Source organism: Poecilia mexicana, unplaced genomic scaffold (genome assembly GCF_051168715.1).
Source record: "Poecilia mexicana isolate PSO_F unplaced genomic scaffold, ASM5116871v1 scaffold_21, whole genome shotgun sequence".
NCBI lineage: Eukaryota > Metazoa > Chordata > Actinopteri > Cyprinodontiformes > Poeciliidae > Poecilia > Poecilia mexicana.
The window spans coordinates 19,051,166-19,075,464 of NW_028263390.1; the positions used below are offsets into that span (position 1 = coordinate 19,051,166).

General features: G+C 36.3%; 1 protein-coding gene across 1 annotated transcript; it reads left to right on the forward strand.

Annotated features, from left to right (window-relative positions):
* Nucleotides 1-1,139: 1,139 nt before the first annotated feature.
* Nucleotides 1,140-24,299, forward strand: nudt14 (nudix (nucleoside diphosphate linked moiety X)-type motif 14). Its single transcript, XM_014975160.2, has 5 exons — nt 1,140-1,309; nt 8,028-8,071; nt 13,528-13,592; nt 13,862-14,150; nt 16,634-24,299. The coding sequence occupies exons 1-5, from the start codon at nt 1,229-1,231 to the stop codon at nt 16,881-16,883; spliced, it is 729 nt and encodes a 242-aa protein (XP_014830646.1). The 5' UTR covers nt 1,140-1,228; the 3' UTR covers nt 16,884-24,299.

The following is a 24,299-nucleotide window of genomic DNA, read 5'->3' on the forward strand; positions in this document are numbered from 1 at the left end:
TGACCTGTAAACTCACTTATGCTTTGGGAATACACTGAAGCACAATGGTGACATGCAGCAGCTTCAACTGTTTGGTTGTTTGCTAGCTGTCATTTCTACAGGTAAACAAGTGCATTGTAAACACACATTTAACAAGTTTCATTTTTTCTTTTCTTTTTTTTTTTTCGTACACAAGACATGTTTACAAATTAAGTGGCATGCTTTGATTATGCCCCTTTCTCAAACATATTTACAGATATTTCCTTTGCAGGCAATGTTAGTAAGACTTACGGATGGATATTATTAGCTATGCTAATAAAGAGCATGCTGTATATATAAGGTTTTATAAAAAAATAATCAGATCTTCTTAAGATTTGAAAATATTTTTAATTTAATCACAAAGTTACAAAAACGAGGAAAATGATGTAAATATTTACTGGAAAAAAAGGAAAACCTGTGTGATAACAACCAGGACCAAAGTACTTGTATTTTAGAAACAAACAACAATACACACACACACCTAAGAGTATTTTGAATAGACTAATTAATGAAGCTGTTGTGTTGTTTTTTTTAACTGTGGGAGGAACTGGAGTACCAAGAGAGACCCAGTGGGAGCACATGGAGAGCAGACAGACTCCTGGCTGGGATTCAAACTCACGACCTTCTCGTTGCGAGGCACCAATGCTTCCATACAGACATTTTATATACAAAGACAGAGAACATTTAGAGCAAACTGAATTATGTCTCTGCACAAAAAACTGGGATTTTTCAATTAATGTATAAAATGAAGAAAACTTTTACCCACAAATAAAAGATAAAGGTGCTTTTGGAGAATATATATGTATATATATATATATATATATATATATATATATATATATATATATATATATATATATATTTTAGAAATGCTGCTATCAGGCAAACAGTTCTAAATTAAACATAACCGAACCACCAAACTGCTACAAGCTGGATTAAATTATGTGCTTCATATTATTCTGCTTAATTCACACATTTTGATCGATTGTTTTTTGTTTTCCTCTTCTTAATAACTTCTAAAACTAATTAAATACCGTCTCGCTTTCCAAAATATCAACAATAATCCAAGGACAACCTAATTGACTTGATTTAATTAGATTACTCGAATCAGAGCTCGTGTGTCCTTTCCCGGATTCCGTAGGCATTCCTTCACTGTCAGTGTGCGGAGACGGCTTCGGTAAACCCCCAAATCCTGCTCCAGCTGTACATTATGGAAGAGATTAATAACGTTGAAGTCGTTCCGTGCACAGAGTCCGAATACCTGAAGCCGTTCCGGGTGCTCTACAATCAGGTGAGTTATCTGTTGTCTTGTTGGAGGATGGAGGATGCTGGAGGCTAGCCCAACCCCCCATTCATTTAGCAGCTACAGCAAAGCTAAGACGAGGAAGGCTAAAAACCCGACCTTTGGCATCTCTGCTCATTCTCATTAAATTAAATTAAAAGGCCGGGGAAATCCAACCTCCTTTGTTCAGTGTTGCACTCGCGTTGATTCAGTTGTCACCTTTTGTTTGTTTGATTTAAACTGGCGACTGTTAAGCTAACAGGCTAATTGCTAACGGTAGCCCACAGAGGGCTGTTTAATTTCCAGGCATCACGTTAACGGCAGCGCATGCTTTACATTATACATTAGTTGGCTGAATTCAGTGTTTTTGCAGTTTAATGCGGCAGCAGATGCTGTTTTTAATGTTTTAAATGTGGATTTCGACGCAGGTGAGACTTGTTGATCTCAGATGTCAAACTAACTCAGTCTTGTTTGAAAACTCAAATACTTTCCACGTTTTTTCACTTGATTATCATGTATTTTGAGTGTTTACAGATAGCCTGCCTTTTGTTTTTACCCTCTTTATGCATAATAAAGCATCAGTGAAGTATGTTGTGTTAGTTTAATGCCACTGGATTACAGCAGAGTACAGTATAATAATGAATGCTCTCACTGAAAGAAAGCCAAGTTCAAGTCTGTGTGTCCGTATGGTCTCAAACAAAGCGAGAAGTAGACAAACACAAACACAGGCTGCTGTCCAGGATAAATCTGTTTTTAAGTCACAAATTAAGTTAGCTAATTTTCTGCTTTTGAGCTCGGGGGATTTCTCATTTCTTTGTAGTTTAAAAATCTTGGTTGTGGACAAGAATTGATGGGAGTCCATCAAGGTCCATATTAAGGCTTTAGGGTTAAGTTTTCAAATTTCCAAATACATAAAGCATAGAAAAATAGAGTTTTGGTCATTCCCTTCCTGTTGCTGCTTACTGCCGGTCAGCTGGCTGAAGGAATGCTAAAGTTTTGCAGGGTTCCCCCCATAAAACTTGCTAAGCCCAGTGGTTGGGTGCTAGTGCAGTCATTCATCCAGCGCCCATCGTGCTTTTGAGTTAAAAATGTTTAAAGTTGACTTGGAAAATATCACTTGATAATCATGTCTTATTCAGAGATTGGAAGACTTACACCTGAACACCAATTATGAAGTCTTAAAAAATGCAAACATTTTAAAAAGACTTAAATAAATAAGTAATGCTTAGCCTGGTGGAGGCACAGGAAAAGCCTGGTGGCACACCAGGCTTATGATACACTGGGGGAAACCCTGTTTTTGCTTTGCAAGCATGAAGAGATAAATGAAGTAACACTAAAGTAGTTAGTAATGATGGCTAATCGTACTTGCTGAGCTCTGCAGTCTAACATGTGGCTTTTTGAAATGTCCATGTGGGACATGCGCCCAAAGTGAAACAGGATTGTCCTTGCATTTGGTGTTTGGTTGGTTACACACTAAAAACCAAGTCGATTAGATCTAATTTGGAGGTGACCATCTGAAAACCTAATTTATTTAATGTGTTCACCACATCAACAAAAAATCTGCTGAGAAAAATCTTCCTCGAGTGATTGAGGGGCAGGGCCACCAGGGGCCCCCAAGAGCACCAAACTAGCATGATAGACAAATATACATACATTTTAAATAACATTGAATATTACAAACTCAGTGCTACTACACATAGGAAAACAATTTCTGTATTGTTTTGATAAATAATAAAATAATAATGATTCATCTGTTCCTGTTGATGGCTGCTGCCACTGTTGGGGAAACATAAGATATTAAATTTAGTGTCATCAGCTAATGTTACTTTCAAATAGTTAAAATGAAATGAAACGATTAGATACCACTCTGCATTTCAAAATCTAAATGATTTTGTTTTACTTTGTTACTCCTGTAAGATTAAAATCAATAGCCATAATTTCACTGGCATGCTGCATGCTAATTACAAATGATGCTAATGATTGTAGGTGAGTAGCTTAGGAATGATAAATCATGACATGTTGGTCTGGCCCCCCCCCCAAAAAAAAGCTGCTTAGGGCAGTTAAGTTTAAGTTGGTAGCCTTCAGCAGGGATGATTTAAGTCTTTTTGTGTCACTGATGCACAAAGCAAAGGGTTTTTGAGGAGATATTTAGTTTGATGAGCTAAAACAGAGGATGTAAGGGTTGAATATGATGAGAAGACAGCAGTTGGATAACAGAGAGATGATGCTGGGCTCTCTTGTTACCAACGTTTCATCTTCATTGTTTTCCCATTGGAGCTCAGGAAGAGCTGTTCAGAGACAAACGCTTTTCTGTCTCCTTTACAGAGTGTGTCCTCCAATCTTTTTATGCTCGTCGCCTGTACATCTGCAGCTGAGCCGGTGACCAAATCTGCTCCCGCTTCCACGCAAACCGTGGAAGTGGGTAATGCTTTGTGCAAGAGGCTCTCTGATTCATTGATGTCTAGAGGTGTTTTGTCTCATCTCCCTCTACAAAGCAGGTGATTGTCCCTCGTTGACTCCGGGAAACCCCTCTTATCCGTCTTACCCGGCACTGTCGCAGAATCACAAGTTGCTACTTAGAGCTGCATAATTGCCCCCAGTTTATTCATCATAATGATTTCGGTGATTCATCTGAAACTGTTTGTCTACGCACAGGTTCTGCACAAAACTGGTATAGTGTGTCTGTTTCAGAGAATGTGTGATCAGTTTTTAACTAAAGTGATGTATTCAGACAAAAGTAGATGTTTATGTGAGGCAGCTCTAGTGATAAAACTATTCTGTGATAAATATGATGGTATATATCAGGGCCATTGTGATTAAAAAAGGTCATTTTCACCAAAAAAAGTCAGAGGTTTTCTAAATAAAATAAGGAAATTTCTGAGGTTGAGAAGTAAAAAAAAGTTGCTAGAACATTTTTTTGAGATCAATTTCAGAAAATTTCTGGGGAAAAAAACTTAAAATATTTCAAAAGTTGAAAAATATAATCAGACATTTTTCAGAATAATCCCAGAAATTGCATAGAAAAATCAAGGACATTTCTGAACTTGCTAAGTAAAAAAAATGTTAGAAAAAAATCTAAAAAATGTTGAGATTAACCTCAACAATATTCTGGAAAAACTTGAAATTTTCTGAGTTTAAAAAGTTGAAATTTTGCACAAAAAAAGAAAAAAATCTGAAATTTTTACATTAATCTAAGACATTTTCTACAAAAACAAGGAAATGCCTGACCTTGAGAAGTAAAAAAAAATTCAAGAAAAAAAACTCAGAAATTTTCTGAAAAAACTTGAAAATTTCAGAGTTTGAAATGTCAAAATTCTGCTAAAATCAAAACTTTTGATTGAAATTGAAATTTCTCAGTTTCAGATGTCAGTTTTGACATCAGAAATCTAGAATATCTCTGAGATTTTTTGGCAAAAACTTACTCCTCTTTTTATTTTTTAAATATATCTACAACAGCTTTTTATGAGACTGAAGCCGAAACACGAGAGGAGAAATTTAAAGTGCTGTTGTATTCGAGGACAGCATTCGGGTTTTTCTCTGCCACGGCTGTCAGGAGTGTGTGGGTGAGTTTGAGACGGTAATTAAACTTTAAGTACCTAAAGATCAAGCCTGTGCATCCCTCCCTGCAGTGGCCGTTCTCACAGGTGCCTTTCAGAGGCTGCATTATTTCCATGTATGCTGCCTGTCCTCCCTCCGTCTCTCCCTCCGTCTCTCCCTCCGTCTCTCCCTCCGTCTCTCCCCACGGGCTAATCTCTCTGTCGTAATCCATGTCGGCCGTGGCTCTCGGTCTCCCCTGGGCCGTTCGCGCTCTTCCCGCCCTTCCTCTCTCAGCAAGTGGCCCAAGTAATGAGGGAAACCCCGCCATCTGTGTGCTCTGCAAACCAGAGAAAGAAGAGGAAATGGGTTGGTTTCACCTCACACCCTGCCTGGGAATAGACATGTAGTCACACTTATTAGATTTATTCTGATCAATTGATATTATTTGGATTGGTTGGAGATTTCTACAATCCTGTCGACTTCACGTCTTGAAATCTCACCATGCTGAGAAACAAAACTCCCATCTGTGCATCAATGTTTGACACAAACGGCTAATTTAACGAAAACTGAAAAATGTAAGCTCTGCTATTTTCATACTGCAGTAAACACTACCAAGGCTCTGGGTTTTTATAAAGATCAGAGACATAATTTATTATAACGTTTTCACTAGTAGAAAACCATTTTACTAAAAAAATAAAATAAAGCTTCAATTTCCTGCATACCAAAACAAGCCACAAGATTTACCAGAAAACTGACAAACCTGATAAAAACACGTGTTTGGACTTGATTGATCAGTTAATTGGAAAACTGATTCTTTTAACAGTATAAACAAGGATTTGACCCGTTCAAGTTGAATTTCTATTTCTGGTCATTTTTCATCACATTTTCTTTACTAATCAACTTGACTTGGTTTGATTCCGACTCGTTTGTGTTGGACTTTTTCAGCTGCAGTCCGAGTTATAAAAAAATATATTCAAGACAACGAAGACCTGGAATTTGTAGCAAGTGCATTTGCCACTTCAATATTTCATATCTTGGCAGTTTTGGTCAAGTTGTCATAATTTTTGTATTAAAAATGTAGTTTACAACTAAAACTTTTTTTTTAAACAAAAAAGTGAAATTAGCTTGAGCATATTTGAATTAAGTAAATGCTGGGAAAGTAAATTATTTTTGAGTTTGACTCCTGACCCCCAAATATCTCTGAAAATGCCATTAAATTGGAGTGTGTGTGTTGTTTTGCTTGATGGATGAAACTCCTTCTGTTGGTATCAATGTACCTCATGTTACTCATGCATTGAAATGCTTGATGGTTTTGGTTCAGATCCATTTTGATGTCAGGTTTCTGAGGTTTGGCTTCACGTTCTCTGCAGGAATTGGACCATCTTCTTGACATGACAGGATTTTTAGGATTGTAATTACGTAGGTAGTCCGTAGTTCTGCTAAGACTCCAGTCTTGTCCTTGGATTAATGGCTGGGAGTGAGGGCTCACTGCTCTCTCTGCTTGTCCTGTGTCGTCGTCTTCATGTGATTCAGTCATTGTTGGAAGCCTTGAAGGCTGATTCTCTGCAGAAATCCGACTCTGGCCTCGTTCAGCTCGACTCGCGCCGTTTTCTCAGGTGTCGCTGAACCACAGCCTCACACCGGGTCTCGTGTTGCTCTGGTAAAACGTTCTTCGCTGCGTCTCACTGAGCTTGTGGGAGGAGAGGAGGTGTAGCCTAAATATGAATCAAGGTCATATTTCCTTAGGCATTGAAAATGTAGGCTAACTTACCCTTTTTATGATGGCATGCAATGTGGAAAGAGCAACATCGGCTAAATTAGTGTTGAATTTACAGGAGCTACAGGGTTATTAATGCATCATATATTTAAAGGTAAACTCTCTGTGGTTTGTGCTAATTGCATTTTCAAATACAAAGGTTTTTTTTCCATTTTGTTTTTTTAAATCTGAAAATAAATTAATGATATTCCTTGATATTAAATATTCAGTGTAGGTGGCAGATTGTACAAACACCTTCAGTCTGATGTTAAATGTGTTTGAAGGAAATCCAAAAATAGCAGCACAGTTGCTTCAAATTGTATCATTAAAAACCTCTGATGTAAGACGTATGTAGGTAAATTAAATACTTTACATTCAAGAAAGTACTTCCTGTTGACGCCTGCTGTGTAGCAGTATGCCTCGTTTTACATGGAGAAACAACAATATCTGCTAACGATGCTAATTATAGCTGCTAACAATGCTAATTATAACTACTAATAATAGATGCTAATGATGCTGCTAAAAATGCTAACGATAGCTTTTAACAATGCTAACAAGTTAGAACTGTTGGTACCAATAGCTGCTAACGTTAGGATTAGGTTAGTGTCCTACATTTGCTAAACTAAAGGGCTGTTTCTCTGTTTTTTGTGACTCTTTTAATGAATTATTTCGTCTCTAGTTTAAAATCTGGGTTACCTGGACTGCTCAAAGTTAAACTGCAGAATTTTACACTTTTGATGGCTTTTTGCCTTAAGACAAATTTAGAAATGGATAATCATATTGAGTTGAATATGTGGACTAGTAAAAACCCATATTCTACATGTCTAAGCAGATTGTAATACCGTAAACCCCAGTGTTACTAAGTTTAATGAGCTTTAATGGTATCAAAAAGTGGATACTGTCTAATTCTATTTTATAGTCATTTCTTACATATAGTATTAATTGATAAGCTGCTTGAATTTGTGGTTAAAGTGACAAAAATTGTAAATATAAACAACTATAATAGTTTTATAAAATAGTTTTTCCGTCATTTATATTTAGTTTGCAGGCGCCATCTTGGAAATCAACAGAAATAAGTGTTTGCTTTCAGCCTTGTGATTTGATGATGATGATGTGACTGTAAACTATTAAAACAGAAGCTGATGTCTCCGTCGCTGCAGGCAGGAAGAGACGCGTCACGTTTCAGTCATGAGGAATTTATCATTTCCACTTCCAGACATGAAAAGTTTCACTTTCCAAGGAATTTCTAATTTACGCTCAGAAAAATGAAATTAACCTCAATCTGAACGTCAAGTCTTCCTTTTTCCACAACTATCCTGTTACTCACTACAAACAATAAAACAAGCAGAAAAGACCATGAAGAGCTGAATTCAGAAATCTGTTATTTTGCTTCATAAACTTTAATTCTTGTTTTTTTTTTTTCTTTCTTCACAGAATGGCACAAAGAAATCCTGGGACTTTATGCAGAGTCACGACAGGTAAAATCTGAATTTTCTCCTGTCGAATGCTCAACGCTGCCTCGGTTCGCAAAGATGGAAATGAGTCGGCCATGTTTGGGACTAAGCTGGAGTCCCGTTTAAATATTGTGCTGAAAATGTCACTGTCGGTGCTTGTAAAGCTCTAAAACATGCTTGTTCTTTTAATTAAGAAACATTAATTAAAAGAAGCTCTTCAAGCTTCACTTTAAAACAGTGTGTTCAAACTTTTTTATCAAAAATAATAGTCTAAACTACTTACAGGCTAAGAAAATGTACAAAAGCAAAATTAAATCAAGCAAATAATTTTTTTTTTTTGTAGGAAACGGGTGTTATTTATTCCAAATCCAAAATTTAAACAGGATTTTGCACGTTTTTGTATTAAAAGACTTTTAGCTGAAATTATTAAATTCACTGTTATTAAAACAGGATTTTGTTCATTTTCTTTCAAAACGTTTGCTATATTTAGGCAAGTTTAGATAAAAGCTGATTTGTGTGCAGGAACGTTGGTTTTTCTAGTAAAAGTCTTTGGATGAACTTGGTTCTTCTTATTATAAAAGCTTAGTTATAAAAAGATGAACACTTTCTGTTATAAGAAAATCACGCCCGATATAAATTTACCCAAATTATAAATTTGTATCATATCTGAATTGCAGTTGGTGGACCGCGCCAAATCACTGCCAGGGCCATAAACGGCCCCCGGCCTTCACTTTGGGAACCCCATGTAACTCTCTGTAATCTGGAAATAAACATACCTGTTAGTTTAGATTAATTTTAGAAAGTTTTTCTGCTACACCGTTTATTAAATAAAACATTTTTAAATCCTGATTCTCTTTGAAATGCAACTTTAATAAATCTGGTATTTTTACTCCTTTATGGCTGAATGGTTGAGTTAAAGATGGTTGTTTTCAGGGGACGTTGCACCTGCTTTTTTGTGTTTTTTACATGAAATAAAATGGTAATAAAACTCTAAACTGTAACAGAAATCTGACACTTGGGTGCCAAAGCCCCAGTGATGCCCTGAGGTCACTCTCAGGTCATTTCTAGCCTCTTTCCTGCACTACTGACCCCAAACAGAGATTGTTGTTAAAGAAACGGCACCCCTGAGAGAAAGGCGGTAAATGTCGAACCTGTGTTTCTAACAAAAGATTTCCCCTGGCGACAGGTAGCTATTCACAAAGAGGAAATCCTGCCGGGTTGTTGCAGGGAAAGGAACCTGGGATTGTTTCTGGATTTCTGTTGAATTGAGTTTGATTTATGTTTGCAGTGCTGGAATGTCTTTTTCAAAGGAAGAAGCATTTAAAAGTTGTGTATTTAAATTTTGTAGAAATCCCCAAACTGAAAGTATTCAGAGGCCAAAATTTTACTTTTTTTTTTCTTCCATTAGAAATGATTTCTGTCTATTTTACGTTTTCCTAAATATTTCCAGTGATTTACCTTTTTGGGATTTTTAATTTCCGTTTCTTAAGTCTCTATAAGATGTTTTTAGTAAGACTTTTCTTCAGCCAAATGTACTGGATGGGTCTGTTTTTGAGTAAAAATGTAAAATAGAAAAATTATTTGTGTTGTATTTAAGAACTTATAAACATGAAACAGAAAATCTCATCCTAAAATAATTACAATAAGTGTTGGAGTGCCAAATTTGTGCCATTATTGAATTGCAGACCAGGGCCACACAAAATTAATCCAACGACCACAAATGGCCCCCGAGCCGCAATTTGGACACCCCAGTTTTAGACGCTTTAGTTCCCCTGCAATCAAACTACAACATGTTTAAATTTTGACTTTATTCTTATTAGTTTTCCAGAGCAACCAGAGTCACACCTTTGTGTTTTTTTTTAATTAAAAAATATGATCATAATCATTATTTCATGTATTTTTTTTAAACTGTGATGTCAGGTTGTTATTTAAGGAGATGTTGGTTACAACTATTGCTCCCTGTTTGTGTACTTTCATTATAAAAGCTCTGTTTATGCAAGTAAAGGTTTTAAAAATAGTTTCCTTTCCAGAATTTTGCATCATTTAATACAATATGTGAAGCTTTAGGAGAAATGAAGACAGTGTAATATTTACTTGCAGTCCTTGTACTGACCTTTAGGTGACACATGTGACATTTAAAGTAAGTCACCTCATGATGCAGGGAACATTGGAAATGTTTTGGCTTGCAAAACGAAGATCTTTGCAGGATAAATTAGATAAACTTGCAAAATGGAAATGTATCCAAAACTCTCCAGGTCCTGGAGTCGACTTTGGTTTCTTTTTTCCATCTTTTTGGCCTAATAAGTAAAATAAACATGGACCCACGTTCTTCTGTTACTGAAGAGATTTACAAAAATGTATTTTTATCTTAATCATAAAAGATTTCTCTTTTTAAGTTGAACAAATTGTTTGCTGAGTTCCTATTAAGTCCAAGAGCTGTGCTTTGTTTAGGCCAAATTAAGCATTAAATTTGCCTAAATCACGTTTAAGCTGAAGCAGAAAGTCTTTGGATATATTGGAGACGACATCAGAGCCCAAAGTTAATCAATAACTAATTAAAGTTAAAATTTATAAGTTATGCGACGGCACCTCCCGTTTATAAAAGTCTAAATCTGAGCTACAAAGACTTTAAAGCGACTAGATGGTCCATCTGTCTGTCAGTGTCTATATTTGGCTAATCGATTAGATCAATGAGGAAATATTGATCTGAGAAATCCAATCCCGGCCCAGTCAGGGGTAGAGCATCACCATGGCAACCACCAGTGTTGCCCTTTATTCAGTCAAGGAGAAACACTGAAGCTGCGATCTGAGTGGTGCGTCGGGTTGCTGTTTGAACTGAAACTGGCCAGAAATTTCTGATTAGCTTCAGGAAAAAGCAACACAATGATGTCAGTAAAACAAAATTAAAAAATACCAAGAAAATGTATTGATGTTTGTGTTTACAATGTAACAAAATATTAATAAAAACAATAACATTTTTCCAATATGTTGTGTTTTTGGAAGTTAGTTTAAGGGTTTCTCTGGCTGCTTCCCATCAGCGAGCGACATTTTTATGAAGAGAAAACTAAAACGTTGGTCACATGTGCAGCTCTCTCATGTTCTTCTGGGAAGCCAGCAAAGTGGAAAAGGTTGTTTGTGTTTCTGTGCTTTCAGCGAGGTGGCAGAGAGGAAAGAAGTGATTGAGAGAGGAAGTGGAGCAGCAAGAAGCCGAGTTTCTGAAGCTGCTGGTGTGAAACCCTTTTAAAAAGGATCAAAAGCTTCGCAATTATCAGCAGAGACAAAGTTTTCCTTTTCTATTCTGTAAAAACTGTCCAGGCCGAACCGGAATGTTGTCTAATATCATCTATTGTCTAACATAATTATATTTATTTCTTTTTTCTTCATGACGACTATTATTTTCAGGTCTTCATTTATTGAGATATTTGAAACACATGGATATGCACTGCAAAGACATATTTTGGTCCAGTTTCTAGTGCTCATATCTTGGTACACTTGAAATAAAACAGAACTAACTTAAAAGTAGATATTCAGCAAGAAAATTATCATTATTTAATTTCTGTTTGGAATTGATAACTATTTTTGAATTTGAATTTATTTGAATTGAAGAAATAGGAGCTTGTTTTAGTTCAATAAGTTCTTAATATTGATGAAAAAGTTTGAGTTCCACTGGTGCCGTTACCTAGCAACGCCAGCCAGGCCCAGCTGGTCACCTAGCAACCCAGTTCTAGTTCCACTGGCAAATTATTTCACTTATAATACAGTAAAAATGTCTTGAGTGAAATAATCTGGTACTTTTTCAACAATATTAAGAAATTATTGAATTAAAACAAGATTTTTTTGTCTTGCTAAAAATGTACTTTTAAGTTAGTTTTGTCTTATATTAAATGAACTAAAATATTCCCAGTAGAAACTAGATACAGGTATTTGGTTAGATTTTGTGTTTTTGCAGTGAAGCGACAAACATGATGCAAACAAACCTGCAGGGAAACAGCTTTATAGTTCAAGTATTACCTGCTATTCTTCATGTCTGTTTTGGGACTTTAAAACACGTCTCCACATGTTTCAGTTAGTATAGATAAAAATGCAGATTATCTCCTGACTGTTTGAGTGTCTGTTCAGTCACAGCAGTCCCCCACTCGCTTTTTTGTTGTCTTATCCACGGCAGTGTCACAAACTGCAGACCCATCTGTCCTGTAGACAAACATCTAGCTGACATGAGGTATATTTTTGGCGAGCACTGAGCGCGAAACGTGTTTTTCATCATCTGAAATTTAAAAATGCAAAGAGAAGTTCATCATCGTCTCAGGAATTGTTAAACTTTTCACTGCAATCTCCTGGTTTCCCTTTGAGCATGGGAAAGACGGGGCAGGGTTTCCTGCCACCTCAGACGCATCCGCTTTCCCAACGCCGACCCTAGGCTTCAAGTTTTCACCGACACACACACACACACACACACACACACACACACACGGACAGACAGACAGACAGACACGGCAGTGACCGTTGACCCTCGCTCTAGTTTTATTTCCATATCCTGGTTGCGACGAGTTGAAATCCCAGCGATGTGACCTGCTGCTCTCCAGATTCCGATTCTTATTTTAGTATTGTTAGTCCGGCTAATGACATTTATTTTAGTATCGCTTTTATTTTTAGGAGTTTAGAACAGGAAAACTCCAATATGAAGATAAATTTGGAAACCTTTGTCATCTGATGGAGCTTAATGAAGACGTTTATAAAGTTTGTTGTCTGAGCAGTGTTTTATGCAAGTTGTTTTATTTTTAAATACCAGTTCTGGGATTCAATCTTACACTGGAAAGCACTAAATCTTACATCTTGGTTTAGTTTCTAATGCAAATATATTGGTGCGTTTGAAATCAGTCAAAACTACTGCATTCAGGAAGAAATAGGAGCTTGTTTTAAGTCAATAATTTAGCTTAAAACATGGGGAAAATTTATTAAAAGTGAAATAATCTGCTAGTGGAACTAGAAAAAAATTCAACAATATTAATAAATTATTGATTAAAAACAAGTTATTACTTACTTGGACACCCCTGATGTTAAAATTTACATTTTAAAAGGGAGTTGTAATGGCTACAACTTGCTTTAAGAGAATAAAGTACGGTGTGATAAAATCAAGCCTGAAATCTGATGATCCCTGCATGTTGGTTTGACATGACAGGTTAAATATCGTTATCCTGAAAAGAAAAAACTCCTCAGTCTGACTTACAGCTGCAAAAATTTGAGCTTCCAACGTGGAATCAGATGTAAACAAATAGATTCAACAAGAAAATGCAAAATATGTGGGAAACTTGGCTTTAGATGACATTTAAACCCTAAAAACTGCAAAGAAAAAGCCTGAAATGCTGAGCTGTTTTTGAAGGGATGTTATAACATAAGATGCTTTTGGCTTTTATAATGAATCCCTGCTCCTGAAATGAAATGTTGGCATGTTTAACGATGACTTTTCCTGTACTTTGCAGTGTATCTGTGCTGCTCTTCAACACCACCTCTCACTGTTTTGTCCTCGTCAAGCAGTTCCGTCCAGGTACCTTTTATTTCTTTGTCAATGATCTAAATTTGGACTTTTGAGCATCCGGTGTGCACTTTCGCTTTTAAAACGACATGTTTAATCGGCTTTTTTATCAGAAATCGCAGCAGCGCTTTAAATTCAAGGAAGTCTGGGCCGTGACTTATCCCCTCTTTTTATCTCGTTTAGATAAAAACAACCACAACCGAGAACACGGTTACATTTCTAACCTTAAATATAACACAGTTTGATGAATTCATATCCATCAATCTTCTGCTGTCTCGCAGCTGTTTACATGTGTGAGTGGGAAAAGGCCAAGACGAAGACTTCTCAGGGCGCCGAGAAGGCCGAAGAGGGCGACGCCTCCGAATCTCAAGAGGGCCAGTCGGCCCCAGCCGAGGAGAGCTCTCCTTCGTCCCCGTGGCCCCCGGCCTCGGCGGGGGTCACCTACGAGCTCTGCGCCGGCCTGGTGGACAAACCGGACCTGTCGCTGGAGGAGATCGCCCGGCAGGAAGTGCTGGAGGAGTGTGGCTATGATATACCAGCCTCCAAGCTGAAGAGGATTACTTCATTCAGGTTAGCGCCGCTTTAGACGTTTCCTCAGAAATAAGGGTTTGGAATCACCTGCGGCTTCCTCCGAGCTCCTCCCGTAAATCTGCTGGCCATCAAAGACGCGTCGGAGTGAAAGACGGTGACAAGCCTAACAAATGCAACCCAGAAGTTGGAGGCCGTGTGAATAAAGTGGAAAACAATTCCCCTGTTCATGGCTCAGGAGTCGCTTCCTGGTGTAAGGAAAAACAGTTTTATACGCCGTAAAAATAGACTTTCCATTCTTCTGAACTAGGCAGAGTTATAGACTTTAAATAACAGCTGGACTATTGTTCAGGTTCTGTAAGTGTCTCAGAATATATAGGAAGATGTAAAACAATATTTAACCAATATATCAGCTATCATTAGAGCTGTTGTAAATTATTATGTTAGTAGTCGATTCATCTTATCGATTGTGCTAATCAAATAAAACATTTCTCTAGTTTCTATCTAAAGAGGCTCTGTTATGCAAAATTCACGTTTCTGTACATTTATTTTGACATCTAGCCTGTTTTTGGCAGTAAATGCTTCGGAACGTCACAAATCAGCAGGCACTGCGCCGTTACCTAGCAACCCCAGTGAAGCCCAGCCCGTTACCTAGCAACCCAGGCTGAGCTCCAGCATGTATGATTTGGTGCAAAAAATGTAATGAAAATGTTTTTATCGCCCACTGAGCTAGCCTAACATATTCAAAGAAGCATCACAGGTCACATTTAAGCTAGTAAAAAAAATACATAAAAGAAAAAATTATTCTAAATAAACAATTTAGTTCATTTTGTAGCTTAAAATTTAATATGTGTAAAATATGATTTTAATGTGCAAAAATAGACGAGAAATGAAGCATTTTATTTTTAATACTTGGTGATTTTATTCTTGGTGTAAGTATTTTTCTTAGTTTTAGTATTTGGAATAATTTTTTCCCCTAATCTGAGGGAAGTGTAAAACAGGAGGAAGTGTAACGAGATAAAATATTAATGCTAGCCGTTTTCAGGGGAACCTCTGAAATGAAACCCAACTAATATCTGCTGGAGCTTCTTAAAATAATAAGCAGTGTGAGTGAGTTGGGGGGAAACATCAGGGGAAACCATTCATCACTGTCAACATGTTGGCCGCCCGGCGCTGCCAGGATGTGAGCAGCCCCATATCCGACAGTAAAACCTGGACAGGCGTGACTGAACGCTAACGAAAATATGTTTTTGATTTGACTTGAAAACCTCCTGCAGCTGAGTCGGTGTCGTCTGGGTCCATTGTTATGTGCGGGCGGCTTCCATTGTGTAGGATGGTGTCGTCTTAACCCACATGAAGCCCATAAGGGTCTTTTTTTTTTTTCTTTTCTTCTTTCCATTTGGCAAACATGCACAAAAACGCAACACGGCTCAGGAAATGGAAATCCCCAAACAATACTTAATGGGATTTTACTCTACAGCTCCTTGGAAAAGTATTCATTGTTGTATTTGGCTTAAATGGATTTGTTGTGATGATAATATTGTTGTTTTGAGAGCCTTTTCAAAGATCATCAAACATTCATTTCTAATGCATGTTTATCGTTTGAACTGGAAGACTTTATAATTCCAAAATGAAGCAAATAAAATAGATACCGAAGTTTTATGTCATCCAGTTTTTGGTAGAGAGAAAAACAATCACACATTTTAAGATGATTTTAATTCATCATGTGATTTATTGCTTATTGCAACAAGCTTAATTACTAAATTGAAAGAAAATTGGAGCATAGGGGTTTTTTTTTTACATAAAAATCTGAAAATTGGAGCAGCTCAGACATAACCAGACATAATTTTATTTGATTTTTTAAATAAACAATACTTTTTACAAAAAATTTTAAATAGATAATATTTTTAAAAATTTTCATAAATTTTGAAATAAAAATCTGAAAATTGGGGCATGTCTTGGCACTAACTTAACGCATGCATACATGCAAATTTTAGCTTATTAATTTGCAGACAAGCTAAACAGTAGAATACATGATGCTGCCACCACCGTGTTTTAAAAAGGCAGTGGCCGTTTTTAAAGCATGTTCCATATAAACAAGCAAAAAAACGAGCTAACTTTCATTCTCTTCTAAGCAGAGCACCTTCTTCTGCTTTTTGCTAATTTTTCCTTTGCTAATTTAATTTCTTCTTTTATGTTTTAGGACCAAGAAAATAACATAAGGTTTTCATATAGAAAAAGTGAAGATGTATTTTCCATATTTGTGAAAAATAATAAGAGGAAGAAAAAGTATTTGCCACAGTTTCAATTCTCATCACATTATTGTTTTTCTGTTGGGGAAATCCTGTAGAAATATTACACCAGGCCGAAGAGGCTTTAATACAAACGCCCAGCCAATTTTAACAGTTTTATGCATGAAAAAATAAGTAGAAAAGCATTCATTCACATTAAGTTTTGAGGAAATGTGGGAAAGTTCAAGGGTTTTTCCAAACTACTGATTTTCAAGTTTGTTTTTTCCTCTGCAGATCAAGTGTGGGTGTAATAGGTTCAAAGCAGACCATGTTTTACGCCGAGGTTTCCGACGACAACTGCGTGAGCGCTGGCGGAGGCGACCCGCGCGAGGGGGAACTCATCGAGGTCGTCAAAGTCCCGCTGCACGAGGCCATGACGTTTGCCTACGACGAACGTATACCCAAATCCCTGGGCCTCATTTTTAGTTTCATCTGGTTCCATAATAACATGTCTCCCAAGTACAAGATATCCACCAATGTGTAACTAACGTACGTTAGCCACTATTTCTATCATTTACTGCATATTAAAGTCAAACACACTGGTCCGGCACACCCTCTGCTCCCTCACTGCTCATCATCCTGTGTTGCCTTTTCTGCTTATTGGTACACAAAGCAGGGTGGGCTCCTTGTTTTGTCCTCATCACTTATTTTTTTTAAATTATTTTTTATGTATTTTAATAATTCTCCTGTGAAGAACCAGTTTGGCGCTGGTGCATCTTCTCTTAAATTCAAATTTTTATATGCTAATTATTTATTTTTCATGTGCCATCTCTTGTTTATGGCTTCATATCACTCTTCATATTTGCCTGCACAATTAAAGGAAGGCTCTGGCGCTTTTGGATGTTTTCTATTTTACATCATTGTAGCCATTTTTAAGGTATTTTAATTAGGCCTGTCACAATAACAAATTTTGCTGGACGATAAATCGCCCCACAAGTTATTGCGATAAACGATAATATTGTTTTTTGAGACCATTTTCAAGTAATATAATGGCAAATATCATTAAGCTTTAATTTTGTATGAACATTTAACACTAGAAATGGAAAATATTTTAAATATCCAAAATAAATAAACTGAAATACCAAATAAAATCAATTATAAAGTCTCTTGTTTTTCAACAAAAAGATTAGTTGAGACCAGACTCGATACTTTTGTCATCCAATATTTAGTCGAAAGATCAATAAACCATAAAAATGGAAATGATTGATCTCACTTTACTGTGTCTTGTGATTCATTGATTTATTGCAACAGGCCTACTTTAAACACCTTTGTAAGTTAGGCATGGGCTGGTTTGAGATTCCCACCAGTTTTATGGTATTTTCGCCAAAACTGAAAGCAAAAATGTATAAAGAAATCTTACTGCTTCCGCTTGAAACTGAAAAACACCAACGGCTGTTACAACTTCTTAAATGACACTGAATATTACAGTGATGATTCTTATACATAAAATAACTGTTTATTTTTCACGACTGGAAACATTTCCACATTTTGTTGCATGTGAAGAAAAGTCAAGCTAACTGTCAGTGTTTTAGCAACATGTAGGGGAGGGGAAGTGCTGCATTAGCTCAACCTCTGCTGAAAAAATGGTGTAACCTTGGATTACGGTAACAATAACTGGCCCATGCCTACAGTAGAAGGCAGTTAAACATCTCAATAATGCAAAGACTCACCATTTAGAAACACTTTCCCATTCATAAGTACCTAAAAAGCAACATTTTAACAATGAATTTAGGCCACATTTACCCGGCATTCACCCTGAATCTGAACCGGACAGCAGAGAATCACCCAGTTATGCAAAAACACCGAGGCGTTCAGGCAAGCCATATGTAATTCCTTCGATCCCCGTCCTTTAAGCAATAGCTGTTCTACTACCCAATGCTGAAAAACCTTTTATTGACCTTGAAATTGGTGCCAGTTGAGATCTAATCAACCCTCAATCACACAGGGATATCACACCCAACTTTACTCTGAGGGTACGGAAGCACAATCATGCTAGAAAATTATGTACAGCAGAATTTTTTGAATAAAATAAAAGCTATATATGTATTTTTCTTTCCTTCTTTGCTGATGACACGCAGTTTAAGCTCTAATAAAATTAGGCTCATTAACACTCAGATCCACTCTTAGCATCTTTGTTTTAAAAGTTACCCACCCTTGTAGATGATTAGTAAGATGAATGGAGCGTTTTTCTTTTCCATGTGAACTTTAGGAAGACATTAATTAGCATTTCCAAAAAGAACATTCTTTCTACTCACAAGTTACAAGAAAAACCTCAAACTCTCATAAATACACAGCTAATCTCTGAACATCAGCAAATTGCTAAATCTCAGGTCCAACTATTTCAACCTTATACTTTTAACAAACCTTTGAATGTGACAATGACCAGCATGTCATTATTTATAATCCTGAAGCATCCCATTTCAGAATCACTTCCAGCTTGTGTATCCGGAGACATCCGAGTGTCCTCTGTATTTTCATTAAAGAAGGGCTGGTACTTCATTAATTATTTCATGTGTAAAAACAAAATAACTCCCACACAGAAGTGTTAAAATAATATGCAAGATCTGAAACTACGGCCATAGTGTTTGTGCAACACAGCGATGTTCGTGTAGAGCAGATGACGCGTCTCGAAACGAGGAAAAAGGCAAAATCAAGTAACTGATATGTTGTTAAATACGGTGCCACAAGAATGCCTTGGGAGATATAAGGCTGTGTGAAGTGCAACGTTAAAAACACATTAGAAATCATTTATTTGGTGAATGTGTTTCTAGGATGTTGTACACAAAAACAAGATCAACATTAGCTAAGCCTAATGTTGATTTTAATTCAACAATTGTTTTTTTAAAATATTTTTCTGCTTTGTTTATTGAGTTTCCAGCTTTTTAGCAACAGCTGATGCAGCACAAATTTCTCTTTATTTACATAAAAGGATAGCTGAGTCCACAATTAATTAGAAAAGCAGACCACTAAACCCTACTTAAAAATAAAGTTTAGGCTCCATTTTCACAGGATTAAAACCGCTTTGGCTTTTTACCGCTGCTTTCTTGGTCGTCTCATCACTTTGAGCATTCGGCATTCGGATGTAATTTAACAGCGTGCTTAACTTCCCCTTGTATGTTTACATCCAACGCTTAACGGCGAAAAATTGATTTTTTTACATGCCATTGTTGGTGCGGTAGAAGAAAATGAAACCTGACGATGTGGGTATTATTAACTTGGTGTAGTGCGCCACAGCAAAGGGAAAATAATGCAGAAAAACCGTTGAACAACTCAGAACCACTTTTTTTTCTTGCCATAGCAACCGACAACAACGGCACCTTACGTTTCAGAATTTAACACCAAAAAACACGCAAATATTTCACACACAGCATTCAGTCTGTTACAGTTTTATGTTTTTATTGTGATATGTCACTTTTTTATTTTGTAAAATATTTTGTAACTGAGCCAAAACGCACAGATGTCTGGCGTCGGATCCACATATTAAGATCGTCAAACTCAAGCTAGCATAACTGAAATAGTTATGCTAGCTTCTCCTTCGCTCATTTTTTCGGGATTAAAACTTTTTCCTAACATTGTTATCTAGTTGTTGTAGTGTTGATAATTGGTAGCAAAGCACTGCGTCCCTTTTTCTTTTATATATCAGGCATACATTTAAGATTTAGCACTTATTTTGACAACGTAACAGCTAAAACCAATGGTAGTCATCGTAATGTCCGACGTTTGTCCCGTTTTCTCTCGCCATTTATCGCCTCACCTGCATTTAATGCTTATGGCTCCTTAAGACGCATCTCATTCACTAATGTAAATTTGGTAGCAAAACTTTGTAGTGTGCTGACAACATGCTAGCTAATGTTAAAACGGCAAGATAATTGCAGGTACCTTGGAAACCAGTGAGTTTAAAGGCTGTCCGGCTCTTGCTGCAGTCAGGTTGCGTGCGTGTTTGCTGTAAGTGGGACGTTTCCGCACCTCCACCATCAGTTTCAGACCCAAAGAGGAGGAGCAAACTCCGTCAGGATCGTTGGCTTATCAGCATTGATGCAGGTAGATTGATATTCTGGACGAGCAAAAGCGACACTGCCAATCAGGATTTCGTGCTCAAAATCTGTTTTCTTTCCCAATCATGCTGAGCGGATCACACAATAACTCTGAATGCTGACTGTTATTTAGAAGCTGTGATCCGGTTATCGTACAAAGGTTTATCAACCTCATAGGCAGCTGCTTGCACTTTTTCTCATCCTCTTCACATTGATGATTACAACGAATAGATTTTACATTTTAACTGCAAGCAAACGACTCCCAACTCAGCCTAAGTGGTTTTAGTTGTAGTTGGTCCACTCTCAAGTTGTAAGCCAACAGAGAAGCGTTTCTGATTTGTCGGACCAGTGGACTACCAACTCATTGGTAGGATGGGGAAAAACAGACATCAGATTTCAAAATGTTTGCTTTGCATAATTTTTTTTCAGATTCTCGTTGGTTTAGCCTTATTAACAGACATAGCAGTGCTTCTCCGCCCTGAAGTCTTACTTTTTTCTCAATAGCAATTATACGTTTGATTAGTTCCTAGCGTCAGTTAGTGATTTATTTTCTTCCCAAACTGTGCAAATACATGGATTTACATTTAAAGCCATACGTTGAGTCGCTGAGCTTCCATCAGGATATTATTTTGCATAAATTTTCTTAATTGATGACTTGTTTGTTCATGTTCTCTAAAAAAGGATTTTAAAAATAACTTTAAAATTAAAACTCTTAAGCCAGATCAACTAATAAGTCAAACTTTCTGATACATGTTGTAGAAACTTCACAATCAGAATCCACAACACGACGCGTTCAAAGATGTCACAATCGCAAGGCAGCTGTGAATTTTACTTCACTTTACATTATAACCAGCAAAATATTTATCTCACCTAAAATTTACTTTAGAAAAATTATGCAGCGTATTAAAATACATAAATAAGAAAAGCTAGAGCCATAAACCATTAGAAGAAAAATATTTTAATAGTATTCACCTCAAAGTGCAAGTTTACTTCTGGTTTAACGCTGAGAATCTAGTCATATAAAAGCCATTCAAAGGCCAGTCTGTAACTAAATGTGCCTATCAAATGTGGACAAAGTTGATATTATTTTTATGGATGTGTTTTTAATGCTGTGAGAGCTAAACACCAGCTAAGTTCAAAACAACTTTTAAATATTAATAGAAAATCTTGTGAACACAATTCAAAGAAATGTGGATTTGCTTGCAGAACAGAACAGCCAAAAGACGAGTTTGTGCATCTTTTAAAAAACTTATATGTTCAGATTATAAATAGATATACAGCAAATAATGACCAGAACTCAAGTTGATTTAAAGCTGCGTTCGGATGTACTGACGGTTTAAAAAATAATCCAATCATCAAAGGACAAAGCATCTGCAGTGTGAAGGTTATGTAACTGAGAGTCAATTGTTGGCAAGAATGAGATTTCGAAAAAGGCGTTTGAGCATTATGGTGGCACTTCAGGTTCGCCTGGTTGAGCCTGATTCACCAAGAAGGCAGTTATGCATCTGAGCGAAATGTTTGGCTGTATTTCAGGATTATAGTTTTGCAGAACCAGTGGAAACGAAAGCTATTTAAATAAAATGTGGAGTTGTAAAAATGATAAATACAAAAAAGTGTAAAGCATATTTTTCCTTTCAATTTAATGAAAACCAATGCATCGTCGGTTTGTTAAACAGTCACTAAACTGGTCTAACTGAAAACTTTTCTAGTTTTTTTTTTTTTTGCACTTCTGTCTTTGCTGGAACAGTTTATCAGATGTAAACTATCTAAAATCAATGTGTGTGGAAATTTTCACGGTGTTTTTTGTATAATAATGGATCTGAGCAGCAGTCAGGTAAAAATTAGCCGTTGTTCTTCGCTGCACTTCGCTTCGAGTTTAACAGCGTAGAAAAGCAATGGCAAAGGCGCACCGAGATGGTATTAGGCAAAACTATACAAACTTACATGAAAATGTCTAAATTTGCACAGAAATAACAATAGAACACTATATAATCAATTTAGGCAATTTATCAATTTTTTTTTAAAGGTGATTTGGGGGTTAAAAGTGTAAAAAAAAAAAATTCCAGTTTTTGTCAAAAATTCACAAAATCAGTCCAACTGACAACTTTTGGGGGGTGTTTTATTTATTTATATATTTACTATTTTCCCTGCTGGTACATTTTACTATTCACGTAAAATTTGGAAATGGTTGTAAATTTTCACCGTTTTCAACGAACCAAATTACGCTTTGGTTCGTTAAGCAAGACTGGAAAAGTAAAGGAAAGCAATGGCCAGATTACAGCTGACATGGTTGTAGGCAAAGTAACACAAAACTAAACAAATGTACACAAAAATGTCGAAATTTGCAAAGAAAAATAAAGATAGCACTTTAAACAACCTACATAGGCAGTTTATCAGTTAAAAAAGCCCATTGATTTGGGGGTTAGTTAGACTTTAAGTAAATCTTAAAACATAATAAATACCAAAAAATGTAAACCATTTGCTGATTTTCAAAGAAAATTTTGTCAGCTGTCAAAAAATCACAAAATTTGTCTAAAATTGGCAACTTTTGAGGAGTAATCTTAATTTATTTGCTTTTTTTTCTTTGCTAGTTTGGTTTACCAGACGTAAACTAAGTACATAAATTTAGGAATGCTTGTAAATTTGCCCAGTTTTTTGTGCAGCATAAAGAACATAGTTGACTCATTTGGCAAGAAAACAAATAAATCTACTTCCTAAGACATATATCACCTTCAGACGCCTACGTTTCCTACTTAATGACGGCATTAAATGCACTTTGGACAGCTTAGAGAGAGGAAAGCCATATATATCTACGCTACTGAAACATACAGTACTTAATACTAAATAAATCATGTATGAGCTGGATTTTAGCCACTTTCCCTGCGTTTCTACCTCCATCTCTCAGGCCCACAACTAAAGTTTTCCTTTTTTGTTTTTTAAGGCATTATTTTGCATCTTAATGCTCCACCACACGTATAACAAGTCGACACTCAGTGGTTCTCAGTGGTCACAAAATAAAATCATCAATACATTCATAAATGTACATGCTCTGTTTGCTTCTTTATCTGTGATGCGTTTTTAAGGATTTGTGCATTTTCTTCACAACTTCTTACTGTGTTTCTGATGTTTTGAGGTGGAAAAATGTTAAAGGTGCTATGTGTAGTATCCTCTAAGAGAATATGTGTTGGTCTTAAATAAAACCACTGTTCAGGCCTGAGCAGTGGTTAATTACCTCTGGTCATTAGACAAAACAATGGTTCTGGCTTTGCTGAGGAATCCTGAAAAATGCACTTTGATTGTTGGACGAAGTGTGCAAAGTTGGTCACGTTTGCCTCTTTTCTTGCTGTCTGGAAGCCAAATTTCCAGAAAACGACTCTAAAGTGGCTCATTGTGACTTCATGTTGTAGCACTTGTTAATCTGTTTGGTAAAATAATGTCCAGCGAAAAATCCTACACACAATACCTTTAAGTGAAAGACCTGTTTGGATTTTTGTCTTATTGTAAACATGAGTCAAATGTGATTTTATTTTTTTTTCTCATTTTTCTGGTGTCTCACTGAATTTGTGTTTTTAAGAAAAAACATTTTCATAAAAAAAAGCTATAAATACAAAACATTGCTGATTTATTAATTTCTGTAATTTTATGCTTTGTTGAAAGTGTACACACATTGTGGGCGGTGTTTCTGGTAATGCTTACGTTTGTTAATTTATTACCTAAATGTTGAAATATTTACATTTCAAATAAAAAAACAAAATAAAACAAAAAACTTGGTACAAACATATAGTGATAATTTAAACATTGCATGTGCACTAACTGTGTTGAAATAAGCTGCATAAGTTCAAATAAAATGTGTTTGATGCCCAAAA